The sequence below is a fragment of the Saccopteryx bilineata genome, chromosome 3 (genome assembly GCF_036850765.1).
Source record: "Saccopteryx bilineata isolate mSacBil1 chromosome 3, mSacBil1_pri_phased_curated, whole genome shotgun sequence".
NCBI lineage: Eukaryota > Metazoa > Chordata > Mammalia > Chiroptera > Emballonuridae > Saccopteryx > Saccopteryx bilineata.
Window position 1 is genome coordinate 17,813,076 of NC_089492.1, and position 21,697 is coordinate 17,834,772.

The window sequence follows — 21,697 nt, forward strand, 5'->3', positions numbered from 1 at the left end:
GGTAATTCTGTGTACTACCAACGACGTACAAGAATTTAACCTCAAAGCTACTGTTTTGAAAGCTGTGTATTCTTTCTTGAAGGGCAGAAAAAAAATCACACAGGGCCACATTCTCATTCTGTTTGAAACACGCTGTAATATAATTTCTTTCTGAATTTCTGTTTCAGGTGGGAATTAGCATTATTTCAGCTTACTGCTAGCATCAGCTGAATAGAGCCAACCAAAAAAAACTAGATTGTCGAACACAGTCTGTTTACCTAAGTTTGGTTAAGAAAATATCAATATGCAGTTGCCATCACTATGCAGTTTCCATACAGTAACCTCCAGGCAACTATCCACTGACCGTTCTCCCCCTCCTCATGGAGGAGGGCCTTCAGTTCACTGCTAGTCATTGTAAATGGAGCCAAGTGAGCAACCAACCGGCCTCGGCCCCCAGGCTGTGAAGAGTGGGCGGTGCTCTAGGTAGAAGTGAGAGAAGACGTGTTGGGCTTGGAAGATTTCACGTACCTTCCTTCCAGGAAATGAGGCAATGGGTTGGCTGGCCGCAGAGTCCTTGTGAGCGCCCCTACTGGGGACTCGTGGTCACCGTTAGGAAGTCAGGCCCTGGTCTGGGGGTAAGTTAGGAGGAGGGATATGCAATGTACCTCTCGGTTGTAAGAAACAGAGGGCTAGATCAGGCTAGTCTTCAACTAGCTGATCATTTAGAATAAGCCATACAAAATGGAATCTCAGAGCTTGAAGTCCATCCCGAAAGTTAGTCAAAACCCCGACGGCGAGACTGCCCAAGTCACTTTCCATTGCAAGTGGGATGGACAGGGACATGGTGGAAAGCGGGTTACATGTCAGATGTTGGAAGTGACAACTTGTGAGCCAAATATGACCCACATGCATGATTTGTTTGGCTCTCCGAGGATGGAAAAAAATGGACAGCTTTTAAATTGGGAGATTTCATAAGACTTCTGGATTTTTAGTTCTTAAAAATAGAAGTGGCATATTTCAGTATTCTAGCGTAGCAAAAATAGGTGGGAATTGCTCATTTTAGGGGAAGAAAACTGTCTGGTCCACTGCGGTCCACCTGATCCAGCTGGCGCTTAGAGTGGTGGTCTTCACACAGCTAGGTCGTCTTGGCAACAATGGAGTTTGTGACCTCTGGTGGACTTAGATAAGGATGTTGACCAGATGCATCAAACTTCCAGAATTATGCCATCAAAATTAAGGTATATTCCAAATAATTTTTAAGGAATGGTATTGAAAATACCAAAATTTGCCAATGATTAACATTGTGAAAACAAATTACAGTATTTCCCCATGTATAAGACGCACCTAATTTGGGGGCTCAAAATTTGAAAAAAAAAATCTATTGCATAAAGTTATTGAACTCAAGTTATATTTATCATAAAATTTATACAACTCCTCATTACTGTCAAAAAGGCGGGAAACGCAAGTAAAAAAAACTACATCCACTGTATAAGACGCACCCGGTTTTTAGACCCCAAATTTTTTGGAAAAAAAGTGCATCTTATACATGAGGAAATATGGTACTATAGGTTCCTATCAGCTGTAGTCACCAACACCAGGACAGTCTTTCTTGAAACAGGGCTAAGCGGGACAGTACAGCAAGTCAGTTGGGAATTACATATAAACTTGGATCTATGAGTCAGATTCTCTCGGGCACAAGGGCCACAAATGAGCTCAACTCACTACCCCCCCACCCCCACCCCCACCCCAGTGCTGACTCGCATATATGAGAAGCCCAGGGTTGTCCAACTTCAGGCAATGCTCTAGTCAGGAAATTAAATAATGTCATCTTATCTTTCTTTCCCCCCTCCTGGACTCTCTTCTCTCACCCCCCTTTTCTCTTTCTGTCTCTCTGTTGTCTTAATTCACTTGCAAATTCTCTCCATATGGTGGCAGAGATAGTCACTGACAGCTAGCCTAGGCTTAGGTTGTTTGTCCCTTGAGACATGATCTAAGTGAGAAAGACAACTTCCCTCTGCGAAACCATAGCTGTTCTAGTGAAGGGTTTAATTTGCCCTGTCTGGGTCACATGCCCAACATTAATTTAGAAACACTCCATTTACTTAGTGCACGCATTGAGTCAGGCCCCCGCTCAGTGCTTAGGGACTTCAGTGGAGCCTGCTCTGGTGGATCTTACGTTGCGGGAGGAGGCAGAAGGGAGTCACAAACGAAAAAATAAACTTAGCCAGAAAATCATCCAGTACTTTAGAAGTAAAAAATACAACAGGAAAAAAATTTTTAGGTTCTTTCTCCTTTTGGGGGGAGGGGGGTTAAAAGGCCCATCAGGTGAGGAGAAGCACCTTCCAAAAGTCAGAAGAGAGAGTCTTTTACCTGAAACAGGCATGGATGCGATATGGGCAAAAATGCGTTATTCACAATACGAGTCTACAAATGGAGTGCTTTACCACTGCGACCATCAACTCTATGTCTTTTACATGCTGCCTTTGGGCAGGGAGGGGGGGAAAGGGTGAGAGTGCTTTACCTGTCAGGTGTCATCATGAAATGGCATTTGAGGCCCCCACACTATATGCTCCCGCCTCACATTTCACATGCAGCCCCATTAAGTTTCTTGGAGTTTCCTGTATGTCTCATCTGGTTTTCATAGCCCTATCTTTGCCTATTCTGTTCCCTGTGCCTCGAATGCACTTCCCCCTCCTTCCTGACTCTTATTTTTGTTGTTGTTGTCCAATGACCCTAGCTAACTTAGATGCCCCACCTGTGGGCTCTCGAACAAGCTGGGTACTTGTCTGTCTGGCGGGGAAATGATGTACCTTTCCTTCCTACTTCCTACTTCTGCAGTGGATGCTTCGGTTTCGGGGCTGCTCTCAGAGACCCCTCAGTGGTGCCCTGTCACATGCGGTGCCCTGTCCTGGAGGCTGTGGCAGCCCCGTGTGCCCTGAAGCTGTGCCGGTGTTTGCACTGCTTGCCTCTAAGTCATCAGAAACGACGACCTTCCCCAACCGTCCTCTCTCACCCTCCCCGGTGGGGCTCCCTGCGTGAGAATGGGCAGAAGTGGGTTGGGGTGCAGAAGGTCTGTTTGAAGAATTCCTGAGCAGCAGTTTGGGGAGGTGGATGAACGCATGGCCTCCATGTAGATTTGTATCTCTTATCTGCAGTTTCCTAAGTATATGACCTTTAACTGGCTATGGTAGCGCTTAATTGCCTATAGCTAATAATAGTATCTTCTGAGAACTATGGAAAATGAGGCAACCCATGTAAAGCTCTCAGGCAAGCAGTGTTTGCCACATAGTAACTGCTTGATAAATGTTTGCTATTATGATTATTGTTGAGGAGGAGGAGGAGGAAGAAGAGGAGGAAGAGAAGGGGGGGAGCATCCTCAGCCATCCAGAGACCTAGTCTATGTACTCAAAGTGCATCCTCATGAGGACTCCAGTTTGCAAAGGGTGTGTGTGTTATGTCATTTGGTCCTCACAGTCACCCTCTGACATAGTGTCATCTTCATCCCCACTGTGGAGATGAGGAGACGTGCTCAGACGTGCTCTTCGGGGCCTGTGTCTCCGGCCCTTCCTTTTAGCCTCCTGACCCCACGCTTTTGTGATGACATCTCGCTCTCTGCTCCTTTGTTTCAGAGGCTGTCGTTTTGAAATAGTGGTGAGATGAAGCAACACCGGTTCAGGCCGCGGAGCGCTGGTTGTGTGCCCGGCCGCTGTCACTCCGTTGCCCTGGCCGCGCCAGGGCTGGAGGACAGCCAGGGACTTCTACCTGTTGGGAGCTGCAGGCCTTTCCCTGAGAGCAGGTCTGGGCTAACCCGGAGAACAAGTGGCCGTTTGTTTGGGGAACTGTACGGTGACCTCCATTCCGAGCAGAGGAGCGGCCCTGTGACGCAGCCTGTTCCCTGGGAAAGGCGGGGTCCCAACCGCGGCGCTGGCACCGAGACTGCCCGGAGGGGCATGGCTGCAGGCGCGCGCTCCCACTGACCCTGACGTTTCTGACTGTGCTTTACGGCAGGTGACCCTTCATCTTGAAAAGCTGTGACAAGGTTTCTGTGATAGTCTTCTAAGAAGAAGAATGGTTTGGGGCGGGGCGGGGGGGTCACCTGAACTAGAGACCAAACGTCAGATTGGGCCCGAAGGCTGGAGACACATGTCTAGATCTAAACTGTGCCCCCCTTCCCTGAGTCATTTTAGACAAGTCGCTTTCCCTGAACCTCTGTTCTCTGCGGGGACACCATGAACCCCGCGCCATGCTCAGAAATCTCAGAGGTTCCTTCCAGCTTGTAGCCTGAATGATGGCCACCTAGAGGGACCGGGTCCTCGTCTCTGGAACCTATAAATGTACCTTATAAGGAGCAGGGACCTTTGTCGTTGTCATTAAGTTAAGGATCTTCACATGAGGCGGTTATCCTGGATTATTCAAGTGCGCTCTAAATAAAATCACGTCTTTATAAGGGAGACGGGGAATTACAAGAGAAAGTGATGTGAGGATAGAGGCAGAGATTAGAGCGGTGTGGTCACGAAGGAATGTGGCAGCCAGCCAAAGCTGGAAGTTTCCAGAAGGTAGTGTTCCCTGCAGCCTCCAGAGGGAGCGTGGCCCCGTGGACACCTCGATCTCAGTGCGGTGGGACTGAGGTTGGACTCTGGCTTCCGGAACTGTATGGAATACATTTCTCTTGTGTTAAGCCACCATGTTTGCAGCTCGTCCTGGCAGCCGTAGGAAGCGAGAACACCGCTCTCGGGGTCGGTTGTCTGTCACCTGTTCCTGCTGCCCATCGATCCAGCGGGGCTTGTGGTCTCACTTGGGGCCTCTCCTGAAGCAGAACAAGACCCTGTCTTCCTGTAAGCTCGCAGGAAGAAGTGCTCAGTTAGCCTCATGTTCTCCCTTTCTTTCCCTTGGCCTGTGTGTTTGTGGTTGCCACCAACAAAACACAGCCTCCTCCCTCTGCTGAATTCAATTTCTCGTTGTTCTGAGAGTCAGTTTCCAACCAAGTATCGTCCATCAGAAAAGACAGAAATTGAATGACCTCGAGATCAGTGTGTGAGCAGCGAAGACCACATTCATTTTAACACCAAGTATATTCATTCAATAAATATTTCCTGAGCGTCACTATATGCCAGCACAGAGATGACAATGGGGGAACCTGTGACAATAGGGAACCTGACAGGAAAAGTACTTATTCTAATGGAGCTGTCATTATAGTGGGTCACACACAATAAAGCTTTTATGTACCTACTCAAGCTTCAATTACAACAAAATTCTAATTTTCCAAGATTGCTAGCCGAGCCGTGGATCCATGTCTCTGCTGGGTCAAGCTCCTCACAGAATATTCACTGGCTTGATCTTCTACAGGGCAGCCTGGGAAATATTTTTAGCACTGAAGACACCTCTCCGGGCTGCAATACAGAGTTTGGGTCATGAGAGGCTCCTCTTCTCTCCTGAATTCCACCAGGGTCTGCCTCTGCTCACCTTAGTCCCCGGTCAACTCAGAGGTCCAGCCTTTGAGGAGAGTGTTGAAGGAATGAATGCACTATGTGAAAGAAACAATATTCTAATTGTCCTCCTTTGTTTAATGCTGTCCTTTTTGTTATTTCTCTAAATCCCAAGTGCTCTCAAAAGAAAAAAATAGCGGTAGCACCGACGTGATTTCCTTCCTCCAACATCCTCTTCCTGGAGTGGTGGTGACTCTGCTTCCGCTACTGAAACAGTGCCCCCTGCAGGTGGAAAGCCTGAGGCCTTTCTGCTGTCTGTTCTTCCTTCATACCCCACTTCTAGGCATCCCAAAGTCCTTCAAAGTGTATCCAGAACTCAACCGCTTCTCTCTACTTCTTCCCCTCCACCTGTGCCCCAGGCGCCGTCACTTCCTGTTTTGGCCACCAGGGCAGTATGCTGACTCCTCTCGTTGCCCCTCTGCCTCCGACCCCTAATCCACCCTCCACATCGTGACCACAGAGTCTTCAGTACATTGGGATCATGTCCAAGTCATCGCTTGCGCAAACCTTTCCACATTCAGAATAAAATCCAAACGCTTCCCCCGAGGCTGCCTCTGTGTGGGAGGCCCTGTCTGATTGGGCCCCTGGCACCTTTCAAACTTCATTCTCTTATCTTGCCTGCTCTGCCCTGGGGCCACTAGCCTTCATGCCATTCCTCTGATTGCCTTGACCAGGGGTCCCCAAACTAGGGCCTGGCCCAAGGGCTGCATGCGGCCCCTGAGGCCATTTATCTGGCCCGCGGCACTTCCGGGAGGGACACCTCTTTCATTGGTGGTCAGTGAGAAGAGCGCATTGACCATCTCATTAGCCAAAAGCAGGCCCATAGTTCCCATTGAAATACTGGTCAGTTTGTTGATTTAAATTTACTTGTTCTTTATTTTAAATATTGTATTTGTTCCCATTTTGTTTTTTTACTTTAAAATATGTGCAGTATGCATAGGGATTTGTTTTTAATTTTTTTTATAGTCCTGCTCTCCAACGGTCTGAGGGACAGTGAACTGGCCCCCTGTGTAAAAAGTTTGGGGACCCCTGGCCTTGACACTTCTAGATATTCTAGTGTGACCTCTTCTGAGCAGCCTTTTGTAACCACCCAAACTGGAAGAGCTCCACCCTTCCAGGAGGGGTCCCTCTTTCCATGCCCCCGCACCCAGAATAGTGTCAGGAATTTCATGGCACTCAATTGACCCTTGGAAAGAAAAGGAAATAAAAGGCCCGGAGTACAATCCATGGGAAGGACTCGAATCTTCTTTCATCTCCTGGCATCTGGGCATCTCTGAAGGGCCCAGCAACCTCGATCCCCTGACTAGCAGTTTAGGGTCTCAGAAAATTGAGTTGGTGCTGCTGTTTTGAGATCGGGTTGACTTTCCCCTCTTTGATTCCTTCCTTCATAGGCACCCTGACTTAGACTAAAACATAGTTAGTGCTCAACAAATTGTTGAATTAACAGTTGTGTTTTTATGATAAGCAGCAAAAAAAGGGACAATAAAATTGCAAAAAAAAAAAGCATGCAATTGATGATTGACTACTTATCGCTCTCCTGACACCTGCAACAAAAGCAGCTTGTTGGGACACTTTTATTTTATGGTCAACAGGCGGGGGTAGGGTAGGAGATCAATGGTATGTTTGCTCCTGGAAATGATCTAATTATTGAAAAGAAATTTTTTGAATCACAGACCTGGGTGGCACTGTAAAGACCACGTAAGGAAAATAATGAATCAGGATTTGTCCGTGAAATTCTCAGCATGCCCATTAAACCCACCTTCTGGCTTTTGGGTTTCTTTTTTGAAGAGGTCGACCATTTATCTTCTGAAGTGTATTTGCTGTTAGACCATTGATCTCACATAGTTGCCTCTGCGTGTTCTTCATCAATCGAGAAAAGATCTGCAGTGGAATGACCGGGGGTGTGGGGGGCGAGGGCACAGGGTGGTGCTGTGGGCATTTAGCAACCATCATTCTCAGTATTTCTTGCACTCAGCTCTCACCGTGGAAGTATGCTTATTTCAAGGCGAGCACAGAGAGGGGAGACTTTGGGAATTCAGTGGAAACCACAGTAACAAGAGAAGCATGCAGCCCTTCCAGGGAAGGAAAGGGGCTGAAAGGAAGCCACGCCAGGCTGTCCAGTCTCTGGGGGTGTCTGCGTACCGCAGGCACGCACACCGGACGCGCCTTGTTGTGTGGTCTGTAGGTGCTCACACTCACCCTCCTCCTCTCACCGTCACCCCTGCTGGAACCCTAGCCTGGGGCCAGTGACTGGATGAAGCTTTAGCTCCCACCAGCTGGAGATGGAACCCAGCCCAGCACTGGGGTGCCCTAGGGGAGTCCGTGCAGCAGATTAAAACTGGAACTTCAAGTGCAAATGTCACAGAAACGTGATTGGAACATGGCTTACACGTCGTTGGAGTTTCTTTCTAACCACAGTTAAAGCAGCCCCGTCTTCACCTGAGTTTTCATGGACTCCTGTGGGCCAGCTTCAGAACCCATCACCCAACTAAGAGCATTGTTTCTATGGAAACTTACAATCTGTGACCCAAATACCCAGGTTAAAATGTCACTGTTTTATTTAACTCAATGTGTGTGGGTCAGTTGAGGATTGCCAATATTAGATAAAAATTGGACTTTTTTTTTTTTTAACTTATGGATATTTTTTCATCCCAATTACCCATCCCTGTCAGCTGGAATACTGGGGGATTTCTGTATTCTGAAGCATCGGTGTTGAGATGGAAACCTCTGGTACAGCAGAATTAGCCAAGGCTAGGGTGGAAATCCTCCTTCAGCCCTTGTTTATTGGCTTTTCCTTTCGTTTCATGGCACCTGCAGGGCGCGCCTTGCTGAGACTGACGGACAAAAAGCTGGAGCGGATGGGGATTGCCCAGGAAAACCTCCGGCAGCACATCTTGCAGCAGGTGCTCCAGCTGAAGGTGCGGGAGGAAGTCAGAAACCTCCGGTTACTCACACAAGGTACCCCGCTGCTACCGAGGGGCTGAGAGGAGAGGCTGGAGGGGCGTGGGGGGCCAGGGAGAGACTGCCACTGTTTCTGTTTTCTTTTTGCAGCATTTTTCAATTGAGTTTATTGGGATACAGGTTTAGGTGTGCAACTCAAAGACACATCATCTGCACCCTGTATTGTGCACCCGTCGTCCCAAGCGAAGTCTCGTGGGGGACAGGATGCCGCGTTTCCTCTATTTAATAAGAGTAGAGAGATTTAAGGGCTGCTCACCTCCTAAAACTTCTTATTTTCATAGCTCACTGGGGAGGAAGGATGAGCACAGAAGTCATGGGTGGGCGAGCAGCACTGTCTTAGGTCATGTCAAGGTCATCACGTACAGCAATGGAGCTCGTTCCTTGGGCCTCCCTAGAGAGTACCAGTCACACAAACCGGGGGGCAGTTGCACCCCGAGAGCTGTGTGGTGTGCTGTCTGCACGGTGCCCCCATGCTCTTACTCTGACCGCCAGTTCTGAGAGCGCCTTGGAATTGGAGGGAGTCCACAGTGCATATAACTGCTGATAGAAGTGGGATATTTGTCGTGTTTCCTTTTTTTAAAAAAAGTGGACTATGAGAATTTAAAATTGGGATGTTAAGACCATACAATTCCGAATAAGAACTGTTAACAACATCAGTATGTTGGAAGCACGTAAGAATCCTATAACTGGAAGCAACAGCACAAAGCTGGAATTTGAAGAAAACCGTTAAGTTACGCTCTCTGGAACTTGTATGTCTACTTAAGATTTGGCTGCTATCAGCCTCCATTGTCTATAACCCCTTTTCTTTTAATGTCGTATAGCATACAAAATGAAAGCAACTAAAGTGTGTATTTTTGAGAGCCTTGGCTATTTTTCAATGTGTAGAATATTGTAATTGCATGCATACTGATGGTGGAGAAATGTGGGTCATCCAGGTTTCATGTGATTGCATTTAGATTAACCCAGTAATAGTCCACTTGCCTAGAGGAAGTAATGTGCTGGCAGGAAGAGGAATGCTCCAGAGGATAAATATAGACTTTGAGTGATAGGAAAATAGTATTGTTCCTTTGTTATGCAGTATTTGTGCTTGTCTTCCACTGGTAAATTTATAGGTATGGGCCCCTTGAGTGATTGAAATTTGAATTTGACACATTGATATACATGTAGGTCTCTTTCAAGAAGTAACTAGAGATTCAAAGAATTGTCGAAAGAAAGTCCAACACAGTGCTATTTGTAAAACTGAAGAGTTAGAAACAACCTAGAGGTCAAGCAGTACGGAAAGACTCCACTAGTTCTGCTTAAATTCATAAGATCCAATATAACGCAATCATTCAGCTTACATCTTCCAAGAATATATAACATCATGAAAAAGAATTTAAGAAGTAATAGGAAGTGAAGGGGGAAGGCCATATATAAAGGTTTCTTTATAATATTATTTTGTAAAAAAAAATTACATTTTTATATGTACATAGCAAAAGGGCTACAGATTAATATGCCAATATTTTGATAATGGTTCTCTATGGATGGTGGGATTTGGGGATGATTTTAATTTTTTTCTTTGTATTTTTTCTGTGTGTTCCAAATTTTGCCAGTATAACTTCATATTACAGTTATAATCAGAAAATACACACCCATTTTTTTAAGCTTTAATCACATGCACCGTGCTGCCAGGTTCTACTTAGAGTCTGAGATTTTCTCCGCTCTTTTGTTTTCCTCCTGTGATGATATATAAAAAAATGAGACCCAAATTTATCCCGTGTGCCTTAGACTCTTTTTTATCTCCGCTACTGTCAGCCTGCAGTGTGTTTGCTTTGCAAAATCATTTTCTACAGCTTTCATTGCCCTAGATGCATAATATATAAGATTTTTCCTGAGATAGTACTCAAGTCTATTAAGCTAAATATATGTTTGTGTTCTGGGAAGGCAGTGAGTGCTAAGTTCAGCCTTTTCAATTCGGTTGTTGTCACTTTCTTTCGCTTTGAAAAGCTGTGCAGTTTGAATCCTTTCATTCTATTCCCTGTAGAAGAGGTCACATTCTCCAGCTCCTGGATATTTTGTCAGCACTCGTATTACCTTTTTTTATTGCTTGTCCTTTACATGTTAATATTCAAACTCATTTTATGCCAGGCAGCCTTTAGAAAATTCATAGCCTTATTGAATATACAGTTTCTTTTGAAAACATAAAACCAAAAATTGGCAAGTTGGGGTTTTTTGTTTTTCTGGGGTTATTTTTAGGGGGGGTTGTTAATAAAAGTTCTAAAGACAGCTGGGGTTGCTGTAAAATACTTTGGGTTTAGGTGTGCTGTAATAAAAATTAAAGGCTGGAAACTAGACTTTGGGTGGTGAGCATGCTATACTCTATAAAGATACTGAATTGCAGTGGCCAAGACATGGAAACAACCAAAAAGCCCTTCAATAGAAGACTGGATAAAGAAGATGTGGCACATATACACTATGGAATACTACTCAGCCATAAGAAATGATGACATCAGATCATTTACAGCAAAATGGTGGGATCTTGATAACATTATACGGAGTGAAATAAGTAAATCAGAAAAAAGAACTACATGATCCCATACATTGGTGGAATATAAAAATGAGACTAAGAGACATGGACAAGAGTGTGGTGGTTACCAGGGGTGGGGGGAGGGAGGACATGGAAGGGAGGGAGGGAGAGAGTTAGGGGGAGGGGGAGGGGCACAGAGAACTAGATAGAGGGTGGCGGAGGACAATCTGACTTTGGGCGAGGGGTATGCAACATGATTTAATGACAAAATAACCTAGACATGTTTTCTTTGAATATATGTACCCTGATTTATTAATGTCATCCCATTACCATTAATAAAAATTTATTAAAAAAAACTGAATTGTAATATTGTATACTTGGTACTTAATGATGTTATAAACCAGTGTTATACCAATTTAAAAAAAAAAAGAAAGAAAAGTTACCCATTAAAATGCTTTCCCTATTTCTTCCCAACACCCCAACCACCAATCCCTCGAAACCTCTAATCTCTGTTCCATTTGTCTCTTCTGGATATTTCTTATAAATGGAGTCATTCACTATGTAGTTATTTGTAATTGGCTACTTTCACTTCTTAGGGTATTGTTTTTCACTCATGTTTTAAGCATGTGTCAGAATATCATTTCTTTTTATTCCCAAATAATACTCCATTGCACGAGTGTAACATTTCATTTATCCATGCATTAGCTGATAGACGTTCGGATTGTTTCTGAATTTGGGCTATTATCAATAATGCTGTTTTCAACATTTGCACTCAAGTTTTGGGTGGACCTGTTTTCATTTCTCTTGGGTATAGTCCAAGGGACAGAATTGTGGAGTTATATGACAACTCCATATGTAACCATTGGAGAAGCTGCTAGACAGTTTTCCAAAGCAGCTGCACCATTTCACATTCCCATAGCCACGGCAGAGGATTCCAATTTCTTCACATCCTTGCCAACATTTTTTATTGTCTTTTTTATTATAACCATTCTAATATGTGTGGAGTGGTATCTCATTGAGATTTTGATTTGCATTTCCCTGATGGCCAAAGATGTTGAGCACATTTTCATGTGTTTCTTGTGTATGTTCTTTGGCCAAACATCTATTCAGATCCTTTGCTTATTTTTTAATGGGCTTATTTTTTTTCCCCAAGTCTTATTTTTGACCCACCATGTTTCTCCTTGCTTGATTACCCACTTTATTTACAAGATCTAGAGCTAAATATGTGGCCACCGTTTTCAAAGAGAATCCTATCCTCAAAGGATGAAGTCTTCTATCACTGGAGGCTTTCAAAAGAACCTGCCACAAACTTGGGAGTCAACCCCACAATGACATAAATGAATAGACTCTAAATATTTTCTCTCAAGGAAACAACATTCCTTTGGATGTAGAAACTAAACACAGCACATCAAATCAGTTGTGTCAGTTTGTAATCAGACCTCAAATTAATTGCACCCATATGAAAGCTCACATTACTGTGTTTCTAGAGGAAATAAAATAATGGGTAATTAAGTCTACTTTTCCAACTTCTGATTACTGTTTTAAAATTGGACTTAAAGTTTTAATTCTTTACCGATTATTTTCACCCCATTGACCGGCAGCCCCATCATAGTAATAGGACCAAGATGGTCAAAAATGGACTGGGAGATCTTGTCCTAGCCACTGTGAGCTAGCTGACTTGAGGAAAGTGAAGTATTTGCCTTCCTTTTACTTGATCTCCTCCTTCTGGATGTCAACCAAAAGAGAAGAACTATAGGCATTTTTAAAATGTATGTGGTAGAAGCATGGTAAAGATATGTGTTCAGAGACACTATCAATGCATTGTAACAGGAACTTTTCACTCATCTCCTAAAGCCAGAGCTGGCTTTCAGCTCCAATTCTGACCTCTGATTTTCCTGCCTCTATGCACAGTGGCCCTGTAACCAATTGACATTTGCAAACAACATAATCAATGTTTGGCCCTGCTTTAATGTTGTTTCCTTTGGTGCTTTTGAAACATTTCTTTCATGCAGCCTTTTGGTCTTCTGTGTCCCATCCACAGCGCCACAAGGATGTCAATGTGATGAGTTTGCTTGCTTGCGTGTTCTTGTAGGAAACGCCGCCCTGTTAGGGCACCTTTAGCTTTCTCTTGGGAAATGCAGTGCAGAGCCAGAAATGTCATTGTCATACTTTCCTTTTGCTTGATTCATGAGAGACAGAGTGAAAGGTGCCGTGTGTAACACAGAGCAGCGGTGCCAACTATTTTGGGATCCTTCAAATTTATCAATAACCAACCATATGACGGGCTTCGTTAGCGTTTTATTAATGGACAGTACTTCTAGGAAGAAAACACCCCAGGGACACTGAAAGCTTTTCTCATAGAGCTAATGAGTGTTAAATGTTTACGATGTACAAAGCACTACACTAATTGTCACATCTGCTCCTGACATTTACCCTCCCATCATCAGTACTGTTTCTGGGAAACTGAGGATGAACAATTTAGGTCATACGCCCAAAGTCAGGCAGCTAGTAAAAAGCCTAGTGCAGGTTTGTCTGACTCCACCCAAATTTGTATCCATTGTAATTCACTACCTCTGATATATCTAATGGGAGTAACAATTCCTATTTCATGGTGGTGCTAAGATGATTAAAGGAGATGTCGTGTAGAAGCCATATAGCATAGTTGATGGCATCTTCTCTGTAAGTGGCAGACTTTTTGTGTAAAAGGCCAGATAGTAAGCATTTTAGCCTTTGTGGGTCGTACCATGGGAATGCAACCACAGACTATCCTGAACGGGCTGGGCATAGCAGTGTTCCAGTAAAATATTATTTACAGGCATGACTGCTAGGCAAGGTTTTAGGCCCCCACTTGCCAAGGTTAAAAATAGAAACTTGTGATATTCTTTTCATTGAGATTATTGTTTTTGTTCTTACTCAGTATCTTCCCTTTTGAGCTATGAATGCTTTCTTCAACCCCAGGGGCATTACAGTAGGGAGCTGTTCCTGGCTCCTTTTCAACGTTCATCTTGTCTGCAAATACACGGATAGTGTAAAAGTGTAACAGCAACTAGGAGAGTTAGGTAAACTCGTGCATTGGAAAGCAGTGTTTCCCACTGGAGGATACGGCAGACGAAGGTAGTAAAAACATCCATCTTCATGCCTTTTTAATTAGTGCCTACAAAATGGAAGGAAAAAAAAAAGAGCATGATTGTTTACTGAGGCCAGTTATAGCTCATTAAACATTAGTGTTTCCCAAAAGACTTTTTCCACGTTGTCCAAATATACGTGTCAGATTTTAATTGCAAATTGCATGACCAGATGGACTTCCCAAAGCTCTGACTTTTGAAACAACACAAATCAGAAACACTATTACGCAGTCCAAGAAGACTTTTGAGAACGATGTGTACAGACTGGATATTTTAGTCCCGGTCACCCGCGCAATGATACTTCAGCGAACTGAAACAGGCCATCTGGTCCACCACCTAGCTTAAAGAAGGAAGTCGGTAAAACAGAGCAGTAGACTCTTTGAAAAACTTTCCAATCTCATTCTGTTTGGGCACCAAGACCCACAGAGGGTCAGAGGACAGGCCACCGTTACACAGCTAGTGAGTGGCCAGCTAGTGAGTGGCAGCACTGAGACCAGGTCCCACTTCTCCTGACTCCCAGACGAGTAGTTTGGGAGTCTCACTGTTTGTCCGTTTGTTTAAGTACAGTTTACATATGATAAATTTTTATTTTTAGCGCACAGTTCTGCAAGTTTTGACAAATGCATAGAGTTATGTAACCACCCCCCAGAGTCAAGATATAAAATAAAAGTTTCATACTTCAAAGAGTATTCGCCCCAGGTCCCCCTTGTTGTGAGCCCCGCTCATTGTGCCCAGCCTCTGGCAGCCGCTGATGTGTGTTCTGTGCCTATAGCATTTCCCTTTTCAGAATGTCCTACAAACGGAGTCTGGCTTCTTTCACTGACTACAGTGCATTGAGATTCGTCAGCGCTGTGATGTGTATCCTCAATTCATTCGTTCTCACTGCTTAGTATTCCATCAGAGGGATAGACCACAGCTTGTTTATCCGTTCCCCAACTGAGAGACAACTGGGTTGTTTCCAGCTTAGGCAAATACTGATAAAGCTCCTGTACGCATTTGCATACAGGTTTTTGTATAAAATCAGCTTTTACTTTGTTGGGTAAGTACCTAGAGTGGGATTGCTGGGTTGTATCATACATATATGTTTAGCTTCATAAAAAACCCAAAACAAAACAAAAAAACCTACCAGGCCAGTATTCTTATGAAAAGGAAAGTAGATTAACAATATTAGAGAGTGGCTTTAGTACATATAGAAATATGTCTTAAAGTTTGGAGTGGAGGTTTTCTGAAAATGTATCTTTATAGAAGAAGTCCCACCTCACACTTCCTGCAGGCACCACCATTTTAGGAGAAGCCTCTGTTTTCCTGAGGGTTTCTAGTAAATCATCTCATAATAAATTCAAGTCAAACACATTCACGGTTTACTCAATAATTTGGAAAAAAAATTTCTTAGCATCTTTGCACAGGTAATAGGATATGGCTCTCCTCGAATGTCATTGAGAAGTCTTCCTTTGTCTCTTCCGAGAAAGAAAATCCCATAATATTCCCAGCTCCTCGGGAATAAAACACGAGCCAATCGGATTCCCCTCTCTGCACAGGGCTGTCTACTGGCCTCTTCTGGTGTCTCTCCAGTTACACCATTTGAATTTCCAGGAGCCTTCTTGTTTTTTCTTTAGTTGTGCTACTAGTGATACAGGTCTGGTGTTCACACTTCAGTTTCCTTGATACCTGTCCCTTCTGCCTCGTCGTTGAGTGTGTGGAGCCTTTCTTCTTGGTGCTCGTCTCTTCCCAGGAATAGTAATGGCTCTCTTGGTTCTGCTCTGCTCTTTCCAGTGTCCCCTGAGGCTGGTGGCAAGCTGCTCTCCCTACCACTCCCCAGATGTTGATGCTTTCCGTCCATGAGTCCTCTTGACTCTTCTCATTTTTTATGCTTCCTGGGGAATCCCACCTACTCCCATTGCTTTGACCATCCTTCCTTCATAGTGACTCTCAAATACATCTTAGACTTCTCTGAAGCCTCAGCTCCTCATTTTAATCTCCCCTAAATATTCTACTCACATCTCAAAAATATCAATATCCTAAGTTGACCCTATTGTTTTTCTCACTATCTCCTTAGTCTGTTCTTCCCCATATTTCTTCTCAAGATTGATAACGCCATTACTCATTCCATCCCCTGAAATAGAAGCTCAAGGTCACCTGTGATTACTCTCTTCCCTTCACCAGTCATTTGTGTTCAGCGCCCAATTCCTCTGAACTCTGCTTGTAAAGTAGGTTTCCAGTCTTTCCTTGTTCACCGCCACCCTTGCCACTGTGTTCATTCATTCATCCTAGCTCCTTCATAGGCCATTAGAATAACCTACTAATTATTATTTGATCTGTAGTCTCTACCTCATCCCATTCATTCTCCTTTAATTAACTTCCTACTTCTATTGCCAGAGTTGATTTAAATGTATTTCTGACTACATTATTTTCTTCCTTAAAACATTTTCTATCTCCCAATTGCCTACAGAATAAAATCCAAAGTTTATTTAGCATCCCATAGAAAGCCACACTGGCATGTGTGTGTGACTGAGACAGAGAGGGACAGAGAAAGGGACAGACAGACAGGAAGGGAGAGAGATAAGAAGCATCAATTCTTTGTTGCGACACTTTGGTTGTTTATTGATTGTTCTCTTATATGTGCCTTGACCAGGGGGCTACAGCAGAGTGAGTTACCCCTTGCTTAAGCCACCCATCTTGGGCTCAAGCCAGTGACCTTGGGCTTCAAGCCAGTGACCTTTGGGCTCAAGCCAGTGACAATAGGGTCATGTCTATGATCCCACACTCAAGCCAGTGACCCCGTGCTCAAGCTGGTGAGCCTGTGCTCAAGCTGGATGAGCCACTCTCAAGCCAGTGACCTCAGCATTTCGAACCTGGGTCCTTTGTGTCCCAGTCTGATGCTCTATCTACTGTGCCACTGCCTGGTCAGGCCCTAGTGGGCATTTTATAGGTTTATTAACTTTGGGCAAGTCGCTTATCAGAGATTAAGTGTCCTCAGTTATAAAAATGGGGATGGATTCTATTTCACAGAGTTGTTATGAATATGGTATAAGAAAACTCATGAAAGGACCTATGCTGATGAGAAACCTTACTTCCTCCCTTGGACAGAACCAATCATTCCCTTTTCTGCATTACTAAGCACTTTGTTCATACAAATAATGTCATATTCATCCTTTTGTTCTTTCAGCCAGTGAGCACAAGGCTCTGTGGTGGGTGCTAGGGATAAAAAGGATTACCCAGTCTAACCATGAGGATGGGTATGCATGTCGTTGTAGAGATGCTGAGGTGGATAGTGATAGCACAGAACTGGAATAGAGCCTCTCCTGGGAATAGGCGGGGATAAAAGAACACTTGCCAAAGTTATAGCGCATGAACTAGATCTTGACCGATAAAGGTTTGACGATAGGGGCGAGGGCTAGCATGAAGCAGAAGGAGAAGCCTTTACGAAGGCAGAGCAGCACAGTGTCTCTCCATCTCCCCTGTAGTCTCAGACAACCTCAGTCTTCTGGTTTTTCTTTGTACTCCCACATCCTACGACAATAGCCAGCAGGGAGTCGTTCCTCTGTTTTTCCTGATTTTAATTTATTTGTTGCCCTTTTTTTCCTATTTACTAACTCTATTTCATTTTCAACTCAATCTTCTCAAAGCAGTAAATGCCATATCAATTTTTTTATGGATTTATAATTAACAAATGAGAGTAGGTACAAAGCCATTTGGGTCGTCTTGCTCCATGAGCATTATGATCTAGAATCTCTTTCATTCCCTGTGATCTTTTTGTATTTCTTGGCCAGTAAAGGTGACGGTGAGGGCTCTGGAATACCACACATGCCTTTGACAAGAGCAGCCCTTCAATAGAAAAGCTACCCACTCGCCACAACTTGTTTTGCCTAATATTTTCAATTCTTAAGTGTTCTTCTGAGAGACACTATTCGCTGACATACAGTGGATCTTTTCTCCTAAAACCCATTGAATGGCCCAGGGGCCCATGTGGCTGAGGATGTCAGATCAGTAATTTTATAAGGCTTTGTGCAAATTATTCTCTTGTAATTGGGGTCTTCCGTTCCCACTTCTTCCTTCGGTGTTATTTGATTATGGCCTGTCAACCAAATGACCCTTCCCAGTGGCATCCAAGATAACACTTCCTCAAACTGCCACCTTTGAGCTTTCTCTCAACACATTTCAAAATCTTTACACTCTGTTCTATAAATTTTGTGACCAGGAATATTTCTCAAGTAACTGAAATTTCTGCTAAATTTTCTGTGGTCTGAGGTTTATATTGGGAAGCCTACATACAGACTTCTTTGGGGGGCATTAGTAAGCTCACATGTCGTTTTATCAGTGGGAGTTAACATGATGACCCATGTACCCTAGCTGGCATCCGCTCCTATGTTCTGGGAGTGCGTTCTGGCCAGTTCATTCAAGAAGGTGTTTTGTCTTCAGTGGGGCTTGAAATGGGCACTTGCTTCTTGACTGCCACATACTTCATGGTACACAAACACCTGCCTCATCGGACTGCTGCCTATGGTCTCCAACCAGCATGTGCATGAGCATGACACATTTCTCTAATTTTGACATGTCCTATCAGGAATTATCCTTGTCATCACTTCTGTACAACTCAGTGTTTGATGGATTTTCCTACATGGAGGAAAGTAACCTTTAGAGAGCCCCAAAGATTCCAAATGCTTCATGTCAGCCTCTGCAGAAATCACCCATCTAAGCATCCTTTTCCATTGATCTCTTTGCATTTAAGTGTGGTAGGTGAAATAAATAAGCAGTAGATTTAATGCCTCTTGTTCGGCTAGTTCAAGGTGCCCATGGGATTGCATTGTTACTTCACCGTGACCTTGTGGTTTGACTGTAGATTTGAAGGATCTTGAATGACAGATACTTATATAAGTTTTCCACAAGTGACAGTGGTTGATTTCTTCAGGGTTAAGTCTAAACCCTATAGTCTGGGCTCTGTGGTGTTCAAATCTTCTATGAGTTTTTTGGAAAGGCAACTGTAATAGGACAATGACACTGGACTAGAGGAGAGAAAATCAAATTCATTTTCAGGAGACACTGAGCTAGTTTGGCTTTTCAGAGAAGAAATAGAGAAACATGCTATGCGTGTGCTTTAGAGTTTCTGTCGCTAGTATTATATATTATCTGCTTTGTCTGTGGCCTTTTTCTTTGAGGTCACCAATTCCTGGGGCCAAGAGCAAAGCTCTTGTGTCCAGATTTCTACATACCAATTCCAGAAGGTTCCACATGCACAGACTACACTGCGAAAGACCCAGCCTTGTGCCCCAGCCAAGTATTATAATCTGTTCCCTCTGTAATAACCCCACCATTCGTAGTATCCCCCTTTTTTCTATCCCTTTACAATAGTAATTACACCGTCATTCATTCAGTAATTCACCCCAAAAATGCTTATTGAGATTCTACCATGTATCCAGCATTGCATGTTATGTGCTAGGAATACAGGGATGAACAAGACAGTCCTTGCTATTGAAGTCAAGTGAAAGCCGGAAGGAAAAACAAAGGTAAATGTGGACTTCTAGGGCCATGTCGGAATGGCATAGATCACTAACAGGGTGTATTTATTTTAACACTTAGTTATCAGATATAAAATTTCCAAGACAATAAGAACTTTGAAAAGGTATACAATGTCACCTGACCAGGCGGTGGCGCAGTGGATAGAGCGTCAGACTGGGATGTGGAGGACCCAGGTTCAAGACCCCGAGGTCACCAGCTTGAGTGCGGGCTCATCTGTTTTGAGCAAAGCTCACCAGCTTGGACCCGAGGTCGCTGGCTCAAGCAAGGGGTTACTGCATCTGCTGAAGGCCTGTGGTCAAGGCACATATGAGAAAGCAATCAATGAACAACTAAGGTGTGGCAACGAAAAACTGATGATTGATGCTTCTCATCTCTCTTCATTCCTGTCTATCCCTCTCTCTGACTCTCTCTCTGTCCCTGTAAAAAAACAACAACACCAAAAAACCAAAAAACAAACAAACAGGTATACAATGTCATAAAAATATATTTACTAAAAAAAAAGTATGTTTACTGAGTTCCTGCTATGTGTCAGGCCCTTACTGGTATTGGTAAAATTCGGTGAGCAAGAGAAACGTGGTTCTCAGATACGTGGATTTTGCATTTTAGAGGGGTGGATGCTCATTGGGTAAGGAAGCATAGTAACGTTGAGAAGGATGTGAAAGAGAATGTTAACTACACCTTGGACAGTGAGTAAGCAGAGGGACTTCCGGACTCTGAGGAGTCAAGATCTCCCTCGGGAAGCTAAGCTCTAAGAGGAAGAAGCGTTAACCAGGGCAAGAGGGGAAAATGTCCTCAGTTGGAGGAAACAGTGTGGTCTGAGGCCAAGACTAAAGGGGAGGCTTGGGATATTCCAAGAATATGAGGAAGGTAGTAGCTAGTGTGGTGAGAGGGTCAAGGGTGAATGAGAAGGAAATGCAGGAGCCAGAAAGCAAGACTGGAAGGGCGAGAGGTACCCAGGGGGAAGTGAATGCCCTGTTGTCCTGCTCTCCTTAGGGAATTGGGAGTTCCTTAAGAGAGCAGGGGGCCACTGCAAGCTCTCGAACCAGAGACGATCCTGATCGGGTTTGTGTAAGGAAAGATAAGGAGATGCGCTGGAGACGGGTGATGCAGGCCAGACACCTCGCTGGGAGCTGTTGCATGGATCTGTGTAGGAGATGATAGCAACCTGGGTGAGGGTGGCTGCAGGTGGGGATGGAGAGAAGTCAACTCACCAGACGAGGCAACCCGTGGTGACAGATTAAGAAACAGTATATATTCAGATAACTCTAACAGCTTCTTTATCACATGGAGTTATCACTCTCCATCCTCCATTTTTGATTATTTTGGGCCACTAGGAATGGCACATAGATGTGTGGTTTTGCTGAGCTGCCCCCTGCGTACCTGAGATACCAGGGCACTGAGAAGTCAGATTTGTTGATCTCCTGACTTGACTTCACCAGTGTAGCATTTACTGATGCCCCCGGCCATCCTGAGTAATCCTAATCTGGTTAGAGCAATGCCTTGACGTTTAGCCAGTTGCCATTTTTAATTGAGTTCATTGAAGTTGATTCGGCATCAATGAGTGCACGGAAAATTATTAACAGTGATCTCGAAGGTTTCAAATGTCTGCTATGTAAGGGGTTCTGTGGCTTTAATTTATACATCTGGAGGCTTACTCTTTCCAGGTTATAACAGAGATGAAACAGATGTATAGCCCTAAAAATTATTAAGTATTGATAAGGGTAGTATACGGAGAGTCTGGAAATATGAGGAGTATACATTTTAGTTCCTCCCATTTCTGTCATGTTGGTAGGTTGCCATGACTCATGTTTACAGTAAACTACATAGGTGGGTACTTAGCCTTACTCCTAAGTGTCAGGAAATTTGATTTTTCTTTTGTCATTTATGTTCCTAAAAACCAGACCATTCCATAGAAAAGAAGAAAAAATGAAATAATAGAAAAGCCAATTTCACTGACCTAATATGTTTTTTTTTTTTTTAATTGATCCTCTCCTGAGACATGGCTGTTTGTTTTCTTACACAAAGAATTTTACTCTAATGCTTTTGGTCTGGCAGGATTTGACATGTATTAAGGCATAACTAAATGCCCTCTAATTTCCCTTCAGTTTCTAAAAGTTTGAATA

At 43.9% G+C, this 21,697-nt stretch overlaps 1 protein-coding gene across 5 annotated transcripts in view; it reads left to right on the top strand.

Annotated features, from left to right (window-relative positions):
- The window catches only part of SAMD12 (sterile alpha motif domain containing 12), a 392,266-nt gene that overhangs the window by 220,383 nt on the left and 150,186 nt on the right, over positions 1 to 21,697 (top strand). For 4 of the 5 annotated variants that reach the window (XM_066265772.1, XM_066265774.1, XM_066265771.1 and 1 more), the window contains one exon: positions 8,283 to 8,423. In XM_066265772.1, coding sequence (XP_066121869.1) covers positions 8,283 to 8,423 — 141 coding nt within the window. Of the gene's footprint in view, positions 1 to 8,282; positions 8,424 to 8,516; positions 10,954 to 21,697 lie in introns of those variants that run through there. The other variant, XM_066265775.1, reaches the window with a different exon arrangement.